Below are 12976 nucleotides of genomic sequence, written 5' to 3' on the forward strand. Positions count from 1 at the left end.
ACGATATTCTTCCAAATGGTGCAAAAGCAGCTTTTATATCTTCAGTTGTAATTTCAGGACTGAGATCACCAACAAAGACATGGAAATGATCTTATAAAAGGGAAGGAAGGGGAAGTGAAAAGAAAAATAAAATTTTAGAATTTAAAATATATTAAAATTTATTCAATAAAGTAATCTTAATTTATGGATTATAGAAAAGTTTAACACTATCCTATGTCTATACAAATTCTATCAATTTTACACATAATGAATCAAGGTCATAATATAGGAAAGATTCTCTTAAAGACTGTGACATATCTAACTGGAAACTGACAATTCTATTTCTACTTACAGCCAATGACTACACTGGTCTAAGACAATAAACTAGTATAAGTTTCGCAAAAAAATTTAATGACTTAATTACCATTCTAATAGTAATTATTTACATTTATCCAGTTTACCACTACATTAAAGTTTTAAAATTAAAATAAAATAGTGGTACTGTGAGATACGTAGACTAGATTTGCCTCAGTTAAGACAATCTGCTGAAGCTAACTACATGATATACTTGGTTTAACCATATTTTGTGAAGAACAATCAAAGAAATACCTTGCATTGCAACAGTTTGATGTTAAAGTATTTGACAGTTTTCTCAAAAGCCAACAGTTTTGGTTGCCCAGACATTACACCATTCAGTTTATGTGAATCCATGTGCAAGTGAACTAAGACTGAAGGCAACAGAATGAAAACAGTAATCCCTTCACTTTATATCAGAACCATTAAAAAAGCATTGGAGAGAAATAACGATCCCATATGTGAAGTTTTTTTTTTTTTAAAAAAGACAATGTTCACAAAAAAGGAAACATTTTAAAAATACAAAATAGTTGGATCAACACTTTAAAGGAACACATACATCAACTTTGACAAAGTATATTTGGAAAGAAAAGTTACCCCCATTTGGCAGGCCTTAAGCAACATATTGGATTGCCATTTGGGAAACACAGTTTCAGGAGCAACTCAAGCAATCAGAAGATCTGGGTATGAAGCACAGACCATGACCTCAAGGAAGCAGGGTATCTTGCCCTTTAGTTGGTGAAAGTATTTCTAAGGCATCAGCTGCTACCAAGGGGGTCAGAGAGCTTGAAATAGCACCAAAGTAGTGGACAAGCCACACTTGGTCAACACTGGGAAGAAGGGGGAAAAATATTGCCTGAGAGACAAACAGAAATATGACCTCCTCCCTCCCACCTCCCCCCGGTATCAAACAAAAAAACTTCAAGTGGTTAGTGAATACCCTTTCAAGAGATTTCATTTTATGTTTAAGAAGATACAATTACCTTGTGAACGCTGTGTGCTGACAACGGTACTACCTGATGACAAAGATTAGATTTGTTCTTAAATTTATTAACACAAACACATTCAATCATATCTTAGGATAACGATCAAAACATTACTGCAAACATGTATGATGTTTATATGCTTTATAATAAAACTACTGTGTACAATAAAAACAAACGTTCAAAGAGTATAAAATATACTTACTGCTTGTATCTTTCTTTTGACTGCTGGGGGTTGTTGCCCAATTCACTTTGACTTCCTAAAAAAATTTTCAACATTTATACTCCATAAAAATAAAGCTCAAAATCAGTTATTAACAAGATTTATATCTATAAATACATAAAAAAGTATATGTTGTAGATGAAACATTCAAGGGGATACCAGTTCTGGTCAGTTTTAATACTTATCTTTTAACCTACACTTGCGCAAATGTTGGCAAATCCTAATCTTACGTACTTCTGTTAACATTCAACTAACCTTTCTTATCTAAAGTAACAATAAATTCTTTCCTTTTATTCTTCCCTATTACTATCCAAAGTTCTAGACATTTCATCCAAGCTTGAGTAATTCAACAAATAATTTAGTATTTACCATGTGTGAGGCACCATGAAGAATACCAACATAAACATGTCCTCTAAAAGCTTAATCCCATCTTTCAAATATTAAATATGACCTTTTGCTATAATGTGAATATAGAACTTCCAAGATAAACAAAAGTGCATGCAACAAAAATTTTCAAGTCACATTCATTCATTCACTTTGAGAGAGAGGGAAAACAAGTGGGGGAGAGGGCAGAGAGAGAAAGAGAGAGAGAGAGGCAGAGAGAAAGAGAGAGAGACAGTGAGAGACAGAGAGAGAGAGAGAGAGAGAGAGAGAGAGAGAGAGAGAGAGAGAGAGAGAATCCCAAGCAGGCTCCATGCTCAGTAAGGAGCCGGACACAGGGCTCAACCCCACAACCCTGGGATCATGACCTGAGCCAAAATCAGGAGTCAGACGCTCAACTGAGCCACCAAGACATCCCTCAAGTCACCTTCTTTAATTATGATAGCTTACCTTACCCATTATCTTCCGCCCATTCATAGCAGCTAGTGCTGCAGCTGCATGACGATGCTCATAAAACTCCACAAAACAATATGGATCATTTCCAGCTGTCTGTTGAAGAAACACAAAAGTCAAATTTAAGTTGTACACTCTTATCACCTTGGAATTACATAAAGTTTTGTATATCTCAATAATTAGGCCAAGGAGAATGAAGCGTCCATTCTATAAATAAACCTTCAGATAAGGAAGTAAACACTTAAAAAATGAAATATAGTAATTTTATAGAACATTATCTTCTTTGGGGCACCTGGGTGGCTCAGTTGGTTAAGCCTCTGACTTTGGCTCACATCATGATCTCAGTTTGTGAGTTCGAGCCCCACATCCAGCTATGCACTGAGCGCAGAGCCTACTTCAGATCCTCTGCCTCCTTCTCTGTCCCTCCTCAATGTGAGCCCACACCTCCCCCAATAAACCTTCTCTTTTTAGTATTTATTTATTTTTGAAAAAGACAGAGAGGGAGCACGCAAGCAGCGGATGAGCAGAGAGAGGGAGACACATAATCGGAAGCAGGTTCCAGGCTCTGAGCTGTCAGCACGAGCCCAATATAGGGCTCGAATTCATGAACCACAAGATCATGACCTGAGTCAATCGGATGCTTAACGAACTGAGCCACCCAGGCACCCCCTCAAAAATAAACATTAAAACAAAACAAAACAAAACAAAACAAAACAAATTACCTTCTTCAACAGGTTACACTATACTACTACATATAATTGAATTTTGTATTAATGGTTAAGTGTCCTACTTATGGATGGATGGATATATAAGCTAAACACACATTTCTTATCATATAATTATTTTTTTTATGCTACAGACATTAGTTAAGTTTGACCAGACTCATGGTTTCTCAGTGCTGGCTTTTAATGATCTTTTCTCTCCCTTCCCTGTTATGTGTTACCTTTTATTGCTATAAACACACATATATCCTTACTGCTTCTAATTTGCTAAGTAGAAAATCTCACCCAACCTTTTTAAACCTGTTTCGGGCTCTGAAAACTAAAGAGGTTTTCTGGTAAAGGAAGTTTTTAGATCTTAGAATGTGGATGGACTTTCTGGGGCGCCTGGGTGGCTCAGTCGGTTGAGTATCTGACTTGCTTTTGGCTTAGGTCATGATCCCAGGGTTGCAGGATCAAGCCTTGAGTTGGGCTCTGTGCTGAGTGTGGAGCCTATTTGAGATTCTCTCTCTCTCCCTCTGCCCCTCTCCCCAGCTTGCATGCTCTCCCTCCGTGAAAAAAAAAAGGGTGGGGGGCGTCTGGGTGGCTTAGTTGGTTAAGTGTCCAACTTTGGCTCAAGTCATGATCTCACCGTTCAGGAGTTCGAGCCCTGCATTGAGCTCTCTGCTGCCAGCATGGAACCTGCTTTGGATACTCTATCCCCTTCTCTCTGCCTCTCCCCTGCTCTTTCTCACTCTCTCTCAAAATAAATAAACTTAAAAAACAAACAAAAAGAATGTGGACTTTTTGACAATTTTTTGCCTGCTTAGAAGTCTTTTAAAAATTCTCTTATTTTCTGATGTTTCAAGTATCTGAGGTCTGATAATAGGTGAAGCTTGGATGCTTTACTGTAAATTAAAGCGGCAGAAAAACGCCCCTATTTTATACCTATCTGGAAAATATAAAATGACTTTAGAGTCCATTTTTTAATTATTTCCATAATCTAAGTATAATTGTTAAAACAGGAAACTAACTCAAAAGACCAGAATGACACTAAAGAAATATACTATTTTGTTTCAAGCAAATTTTTTAAACAAGTGATTGGCAAGGATTTGTAAAAACGTTAGAGTAAGGAGGCAACCACAAGACAATCATTATTTTATTTTAAAAACATCAGGGTGGCTCAGCCGGTTAAGCGTCTGACTCTTGGTTTTGGCTCAGGTCATGATCTCACAGCTCGCGGGTTTGAGCCCTGCAACGGGCTCTGTGCTGACAAGGCTGAGCCTGCTTGGGATTCTCTCTGTCTCTCTATCTCTCTGTCTCTCTCTCCCTCTCTCTGCCCCTCCACGCCACATTTCTTTCACTCTCAAAATAAATAAAACTTAAAAAAAAAATCAGAGAATATAAAAATGTTTTAAAAATTGCGTAATTCAAACTAATGCTACACTTAATGGTAATTCTATTAGAAAGGTCAGTGTGTCAGGCATCAGAATGTGATCAGAAAAAACAGCTTACATTTAAGTGTAATCAAATGAAAAAGTATCTTCGTTTTACTTAATCTGTACCCAGAAAAAACTGTATTTCTTACATAAAAAGAACCTAAGCATTCACACTATCAGCCTTCATATTCCAAAGACTATAACATTCATAAATATGAACACCTGTCCAACAGTATGAATAGACTGGAATTCAGTCTTTTAATTTTAGAGAGAGAACTCGAGAGTAGCGGAGAGGGGCAGGAGAGAGAGAATCATAAGCAGGCTCCATAGTGAGCGTGGAGCCCAAAGTGGGACTTAATCCCATGACCCTGGGATCATGACCTGAGCCGAAATCAAGTTTTATGCTCAAGTGATGGAGCCAACCATGTGCCCCAGACTTGCCTTTTTATGCATACTATGCTTCAGGGTTAACAGCAATCACAGATGAATGAATTCAATGTTTTTTTCTATACATTATGGTCTGATTGATGGGAACTGCCACCACACAAGAAAAGCTTGAATCGTGACATTTTAAGTTAAAAACACTTTCATAAAAAAACAAAAAAACCCACTTTCACAACCTATTATTTTTGACCTAATTTCTCAATGTAATTGTAATAACTGATTTTCCAGATTAGCCAATGACATCACATATAAAACAATGCTGATGCATCAGTGCACATTAAAACAAGAACCTACTATAGTTGTCATCTGCTCAGGAAATGATTAGTTCCATTCTCTTCTTCCTTTATTTATTAGTAAAACAAATTAAACTCATTAGCTAAGACTGATTCAAAGATATTAAAGTTACTAGGAATTTAGACTATATGACCTAATTTTTTTCCTCAAGTTTCATTTATTTAAGTAATCTTTACACCACATGTGGGGCTTGAACTCACAACCCCAAGACCAAGAGTTTTGTGCTCTTCTGAGCCAGCCAGGTGCCCCATTTTTTTTTTTAATGACCTTGCAGGTTTTATTTTTTATTTTTTTAAAGTAATCTCTATACCCAATGTGGGGCTCAAACTCACAACCCTGAGATCAAGAGTTGCATGTTCTTCTGAGCCAACCAGGCACCTTTGTATAAACTAAGTTCATGGAGGAGGGGCACCTGGCTGGCTTAGTTGGGTGAATATGTGACTCTTGACCTTGGGGTTGTGAGTTCAAGAGTCCCATGTTGGATATAGAGCATATTTAAAAATATAAAAATAAAACTATTCTTTAAAAAAAATTCCTGGAAGTCATGGGTTTAAATTATGTATTAAAAAAGAAGAAAGCTGGGGTGCCTGGGTTGCTCAGTTGGTTGAGCGTCCGACTTTGGCTCAGATCATGATCTCACCGTTCTTGAGTTCGAGCCCCACGTTAGGCTCTGTTCTGATAGCTCGGAGCCTGGAGCCTGCTTCAGATTATGTGTCTCCCTCTCTCTCTGCCCTCGCTCATACTCTGTCTCTCAAAAATAAACATACATTAAAAAAATAAAATAAAAATAAAAAAATAAAAAAGAAGAGAGTTAACTAAGTAAAATACCCTTACATCCATAATCATTTTGCAGTTTTTACAAGGTCCAATCTGGCTAAAGAGCTGGAGAATTAGAGCTTCTGTCACATCTCTGGAAAGGTTGCCGACATATCTGAAACACAAAGAAAAACAACTTACCATTTTAAATTTGCTTCTTTTGCATCGGTTTCTAAAGTTGCTTACTGAAAAAGAAATTTGGGGAATAGGTAGATCTCTGCTTTAAACTACACTATTAGGAAGAGATTCTAAGTTTGTGAGAACTTCAAATTTTCTTTCAAAGCAGATGTATGACATGTTACTTGTAAATACGTTGACACCACTAGTAGAGGAGAATCTTATGTATGTGTGTTTAGTCAAGGTTTTGCAAATTAAACCTGTTCTTTGTTTCTAAGTTTGTAGGCTTACCTTAGGAAGATACACTTTAAAAAATCTCAAATGAATTATTAGATGTGTAGAATATTTTATACAATTGATTTTGGGAAGCTTTGCAGTTAGTTCTACTTCTACAGTATTACTGAGAACATTAAAATTTCCTCAATTTTTAATTCACACAATTCCCCTTATACTATCCAACCAATACTTTGGTTTACACAATATATTTTTGAAAAATCATGGGTAAATCACTTAGCACCTGTTGCACATGGTCACGAAGGGATGGGAAATCTTCCAATGAATATTACTAATCAGTGAAGTACAGAGGGAGGAGGATTCCAGGAGACTTTTAACAGATAATATGCCTTGGTGACTAACAAATGTAATTAATGTAAATGGTGTATTACAGGACCACATGACTGGGATAATCTTTAAAGGGTTTAAAGAAATTTTAAAAATGGGATTTTGAAATGAGATTACTTCTAGATATGTTAAGAGTTGGAGGTCTATCACTTCTGAAATCAGAAAGCGTCTCCCAACAACTGTAATTGCTCATTTTTCTCCCCAGAAAAATAAACATCCACACATGCCAGAAAGTATAGATTCAATTCCTTCCTTCCATCTACTCGTTCAATAGACATGTATTTAGTGCTTACCACAAAAGCATTGGAATAGGTTAAAATGGCAAAGGGAGAAGGACTGAGTCCTCAGAAACAATGAACAACATTTAAAGATCAGGTAATGATACTCAAAAATCAACAGCAACATCTATACCCAACAACAATTTTTCCAGTATCAGAGGCTATTACATCAGGTCCTTTTCCTGAACATTGGTAATTAAAGGGAAGGAATTAAGCACTCATCTTGCCCTGAGTAGAAACTCCAGTGTGGTATAATCTAATAGCTCTAGTTGATGAGGGTGAAACTCTCATTTACAGAAAAATGCTGGTCAATAAGTGTAGAGAGAATTAAATTAGTAAACAATGCGTAAGCCCTACTGAAATGATTAAGTCAGGCAAGAATCATTAATGGATGCAAAACCATTACATGAAAGGATGGTGTGAAAATGGGTATTTGCAGGGTCCCAAAGTTACAACACAGATTACTTAACATTGTAAAGGGAAAACTCTACCCTAAGAGAGAGCTTTGGCTGTTTCACCACTGAGGGCCAGTGATCAAAACTTTAAATCATTTTATGGATGGACGAGAAATTGTGTTGTGTTGTACAATATAAATTACACAGTATCACCTATGAAGTATTCAAATAAACTAACTTGAATCTAGTCAAGGTTAAATTCAGACCTAAGTTTACAGAATATTGGACATATAAAACAATTATACAAATTCAGATATGAAGTATTATATAAGACAGCTTGTTTGATCTATTTATTATTTGAGAGAGAGAGGGAAAGAGAGAGACCACACGCATATGAGCATGGGGGAGAGGCAAAGGGAGAGAGAGAGAGAGAGAAATCTTAAGCAGGATCCATGCTCAGTGCTGAGCCCAATGCAGGGCTCTCGATCCCATGACCCCAGGATCATGACCTGTGCGGATATGAGACCTGAGTGGAAATCAAGAGTCGGACACTTAAACTGAGTCCCCCGGTGCCCGTCTGATCTCTTTTAAAAAAAAAAATTGTCCTGGGGTGCCCACTTGGCTCAGTTGGTTAAGCATCTGACTTTGGTTCACGTCAAGATCTCATGGCTTGTGCCCTAACGCCACACAGCCTGCTTCAGATCCCGTCTCTCTTTCCCTCCCCAACTCGTGCACACGTGTGTCCTCTCTCAAAAAATAAACAATGATAATAATTTAAAAATCGTCCTAGGGGTGCATGGGTAGCTCAGTTAAGTGTCTGACTCTTAAAAAATATATAAATAAATAGTCCTAAAAAAATTAAAAAGAGTGGGCTGTTCTTGATTAAAAGAAACTTGAGGGGCACCTGGATGGTTCAGTCAGTTGAGTGTCAGGACTCTTGATTTCAGTTCAGGTCATAATCTCAGGGTCATGGAATCAAACCCGTGTCAGGCTCCACACTGAGCATGGAGCCTACTTAAGATTCTCTCTCTCCTTCCTCTGCCCCTCTCCCTGATGAGTATGCTGGCTCTCTCTCTCTCAAATAAATAAAATGAAAACAAAAATTTTTTTTGAAAGACATGGACAACCAAATACAATGACTAATCCTTAACTGTAACCTAGATTTGGGGAGGAGGGTTAGCTTTTTCTGGCAGAATTCTAATCAATAAATGTAGAAGGAATGAGGGAAATTGCCACTAAACCACTACGGTAATAACTGCTATTGGCAAGATCCACCCATGGATCTTTTACTTGATGAAAATTTTAAGTAGAAATAGAATATGTGTAGAGCCTCAAAGTATCTCCTCTGAAATATTTAATGATTGGTTCTAACCAATGAATCGGTTCTCTTAATGTATATCCACATCTCCCTCTATGAAGTGAAGCTTAATTTCACTCTTCTTGAGTGTAGGCTAGTCTTAGTGACTCAATTCTAATGAATAGTGTTTAAAAAAAAAAAAGTAGTCACTGTATAGCGGGAAAAACCCTCTCAAGAATGCCACAGTCATAAAAGACATCTCCTCCTCACATATTAAAGGAGAGTGAAGAGATGAGACGGCTATATGCAATGTAGTATCCTGGATTGGATCCTGGAATAGAAAAAGGACATTAGTAGAAAAACTGAGGAAACTGGAATAAACCTTGTAGTTAGTAACAGTATTGTACCAATGCCAATTTCTTAGTTTTGATAACTATACCATGGTTTTGTAAGATTTCTACATTAAAGGAGGCTGGGTGAAGGTTATGTGAGAACTCTGTACCATCTTTTCAACTCTTCTATGCCTATTTTCACCTGACTCACAGCTATAAGAAAATCTTAGGATTGCATATGTCTAAATGAAAAAAAAAATGGCTCTTCCGAAAATTTAAATCTACCATCTACTCTCCTAAAGCTAGATAATCTAGTGACAAGCGGGCAGTATTTAGGGAACCAAAATGCTATCATCTACTCTTCCCAAAATTGTCCAATTTTCTGAGATATATTCTGAGTGATATTACCTACTTTGAAGATATGTAATTTTTAAAAAAAGCTACTTTAAAAAGCACTGGGATTTGTATTGCTTTACTATTGTTTATTTAATGCGGACTGCTGCTTACTGTAAGCTCCAGGAGCCGCTTACATATAAATTTTACATACACCTGTTTAGAGAAATGCTTTCTAGGAGAAGTTACACAAACAACTTGCTCTCAACCTTCAACACCATTAAAATAAACTGCAAGTAACATATATAACATTTTCATATCAAACAAATCAAACAGCAAAATATTTTTCTTCCTCATGCAAATAAAAATAACCCATATTAGTTTTGCTTAACAATAAGTTAAAATAATACCTACCTACTTCAAATTTTTAGCAGCTTAATGTTTCCAAATCTATTTGCTAAATAAATATTAATCTGAAACAGAAAGCCCAAATTTAAAATCTGCAGACCCTTTTTATACTCATGATACTTTCAATGGAAAAATAAACAAGTTTCTTATAGTTTGTAGAACACGCCATACTTTACAAAATTCATTCTCATTTAGTTTCTTTAGCTGTTCCATACTTTGTCACATACTACTCTGTTACTGAAGCCAAGAGGACTTCCAATTAACAGCACAGATTTAAGTTACATGTGTAGTTGGTTACTTATTTTTTGGGGAGCGCTGCCAAACATCTTGCTTCCTAGTTTTAGAGAAATCCTCATTCTATGGCAGAGGCTCACTTCTCTATAGAAGCCGGAAAGTCTTGATATGGTTTTGTAGTCTCCCCTGCATGTGATCTAGGCGAGGTTGATTAGAGTAACTAGTCCTGAGAACAGAAGACAAAGATAGACAAACAGAAGACAAAGAAGCAGAGACTGAAGAAAATCCATTTTGGTGGCAAACAGCAGTGGAGTCCCATGTCCAGTGAAAGTGGAGGCTGTGGTATCTGGTTCTCAATGGATGTGATAGTAGCATCCTGAGAGTTTGTGGCCTGACAGCAGTCTCTCTTTCCTGAACATTTTCTAAGTCAGGTTCCATAACCTTCCTGCAAATGTGGGAGTATCCAATAGCTTGTTTTTATAAATTCTTTGACTGCTTAAATTTTTTGCTCCTTGCATTAAAAAAAATCCCAACTGATACAAAAATTGATACCGGAGCAGCAGTAAGCCAAGGTTCTCTGTCACGTCTATTAGACCACTAAACAAAAATGTAGTTTTCTTACATTTATATAAGTTTTTACTTTTCAAATGTTTTTTAAACATTAAACTATCCCTTTTTAGCTGTTCCATGGATTTCTCGTTAACAGCGTAGACTGAAGTATCCCATGTTGATATTTATTATACCAACACTGAGATTATGTGCCAATCCTGTGTAGAACTGTATGGCAAACAGACTTCCATGGACTAAAAAATGTCTTCCTGGGGCAACTGGATAGATATGAATAGGAACTGTATATATTAGCTAACAATAGTGTACCAAAATAGTTTCTTTAATATGAAAATTGTATTGTGGCTATATAAGACAATGCCCTTGTTCTTAGGAAATAGATGGCAAAGTATTTAGGCCTGAAATGTCAGGTCTTTTCAAATGGTTCATCCAAAAAATATACTTGGATAAGGCAAATTTGGCTACTAGCAACTGGTAAATCCACAAAAAAGGTACCTACGTCCTCAACGTAGTATTTTTTTTTTTTTACTTTTCTGTGGGTTTTAAGTTTTTCAAAATGAAAAACTACTCGAGAAGAATCAATGGAAAAAGTCATCAATGCTACCAATTAACACTCAACAGTTCTGCTAGGGATAGGATTTCACATCAATTTAATATACATTTTCGAAGCTGATAATAAAGTTCAAATAGTTATAAAACTGGAATCCAAAATGTTTAAAATACTCATTTTTATTAGTATAGCTCTAGAAAATTTAACCTACAGTAAAAATTTACGAAGCAGAATGCTGTATTGGGTTTGACATGCAAACATTGTATCGAAGTGCAGAATTTGCTAGGATGCTTCTGTAAATGAGTTAAAAACATGAATAAGTTTTTATCTAATAGCAAATTCCTTAAGAGAAGAGATTCTCATTTTTATTCATAGTATATATCTAGTGTTGAGAGCCCTACCTGGAACATTTTAAGTACTCTGTAAATATCTGTCAAAGAGATAACTGTATGCTCTCAGAATTACTATCGAACATTTCCAATTTGCTAGATAATTATCCCATTTTGCCTGAGTTACGCTGATTCAGAAGGAAATGTGTGTCTTTTACTAATTATGAAATCATGTAGAACAGCAAACACTTGTACATATACATCAGCTTCATAACCTATTACTTAACAATTGTCACTTTTCTGATACCTGAACCTCTTAGTAGCTGGCACTTCCTTCACTTGGGAGTTCAGACCATATACCTAAACCAGCCTGAATAAATGTATCTAAAGCTGTGCCTCAAGACATCCTAAGACTCCATGCTCTCAAGACTGTTCTTATTTTTATATTTTGCAACAAACTAACATCTTTTAAGATTTTAAAGTAATCTCTACACCCCAGTGGGGCTGGAATTTACAACCCAGAGATCAAGAGTCCACATGCTCTACTAACTGAGCCAACCAGGTGTGTCACAAACTAACATTTTTAATTAACTTTTTAAAAGTTCATTTGTTTTGGGAGAGAGAGGGAGAGAATCCCAAGCAGGTTCCACACTCTCAGTGCAGAGCCCACATGGGGCTCAATCTCACGAACTGTTGAGATCGTGACCCAGGCCAAAATCAAGACGACGCTTAACTGAACCACCCAGCTGCCCCCAAACTTTTTAGATGACTGATATTACACATTTGTAAACAAACCTACTAATTTTTGACTTCATTCTCACACCCCACTTCCAGTCTCTTGGTAATTCCTGTTGCTCTACTTTCAAAATATACCCCAAATCAAACCACTTCTCACAATGTCTCCTAGGTACTGCTGACAAGAAATTGAACACTGGCAATCTCTAAGTTAACAATGATGAACGCTCATCTGTGGCAAATGAAGGTATTTCCTCTGAGCCACTTAGGTACACAGATGACACTGAGATTTATACTACCTTTTCCTCAAGAATGAAAATCTTGATTCATTGCTTGGAATTATACCACCTTTTAAAACAAATGTAGTGATCACTTACCATAGACTAGATACTGTGCTAAGAACATATTAAAAAGACCCTGACTTGCAGGATCATTGAAACAAACATTTTATATAAAAAGTAAAAACACTGCTGGGAAAACTTGTGCGTTTAACTAACTTACTCATGTTTAATCAAGACTGGTCTTACTGGAAGAATGGGGAGTTTTGATTGTGGAGGTAGAAACCAGGGAGATAATAGGCAATGTTAGCGCATGGACTACTTTAGGGAAAAGATCCTTGGATGGAGTGTTCTAGTAAATAATACAAAGCACATTTAGCAGTAAGAGTTAAGAGTTGAGGACAGTAGAGTTGCAGGATGATGAACAAAAAGGTGTAT

The 12976-nt window shown here is 36.5% G+C and overlaps 1 protein-coding gene across 17 annotated transcripts in view; it reads right to left on the minus strand.

Annotated features, from left to right (window-relative positions):
- TIA1 (TIA1 cytotoxic granule associated RNA binding protein) overlaps window positions 1-12976 on the minus strand; it is a 33739-nt gene that overhangs the window by 18668 nt on the left and 2095 nt on the right. For 5 of the 17 annotated variants that reach the window (XR_006703533.1, XM_045446368.1, XM_045446370.1 and 2 more), the window contains 5 exons: window positions 6083-6179; window positions 2371-2469; window positions 1522-1576; window positions 1317-1349; window positions 3-90 (listed from right to left, as the gene is read on the minus strand). Coding sequence is in view for 15 of the 17 variants with exons in the window: in XM_045446368.1 (XP_045302324.1) it covers window positions 3-90; window positions 1317-1349; window positions 1522-1576; window positions 2371-2469; window positions 6083-6179 (372 nt within the window). In the remaining 2 variants the exon portion in view is untranslated. Of the gene's footprint in view, window positions 1-2; window positions 91-588; window positions 708-1316; window positions 1350-1521; window positions 1577-2370; window positions 2470-6076; window positions 6180-12976 lie in introns of those variants that run through there. The other 12 variants (XR_006703534.1, XM_045446382.1, XM_045446383.1 and 9 more) reach the window with 5 other exon arrangements.

The sequence above is a fragment of the Leopardus geoffroyi genome, chromosome A3 (assembly GCF_018350155.1).
Source record: "Leopardus geoffroyi isolate Oge1 chromosome A3, O.geoffroyi_Oge1_pat1.0, whole genome shotgun sequence".
In the NCBI taxonomy this organism is placed as follows: Eukaryota; Metazoa; Chordata; class Mammalia; order Carnivora; family Felidae; genus Leopardus; species Leopardus geoffroyi.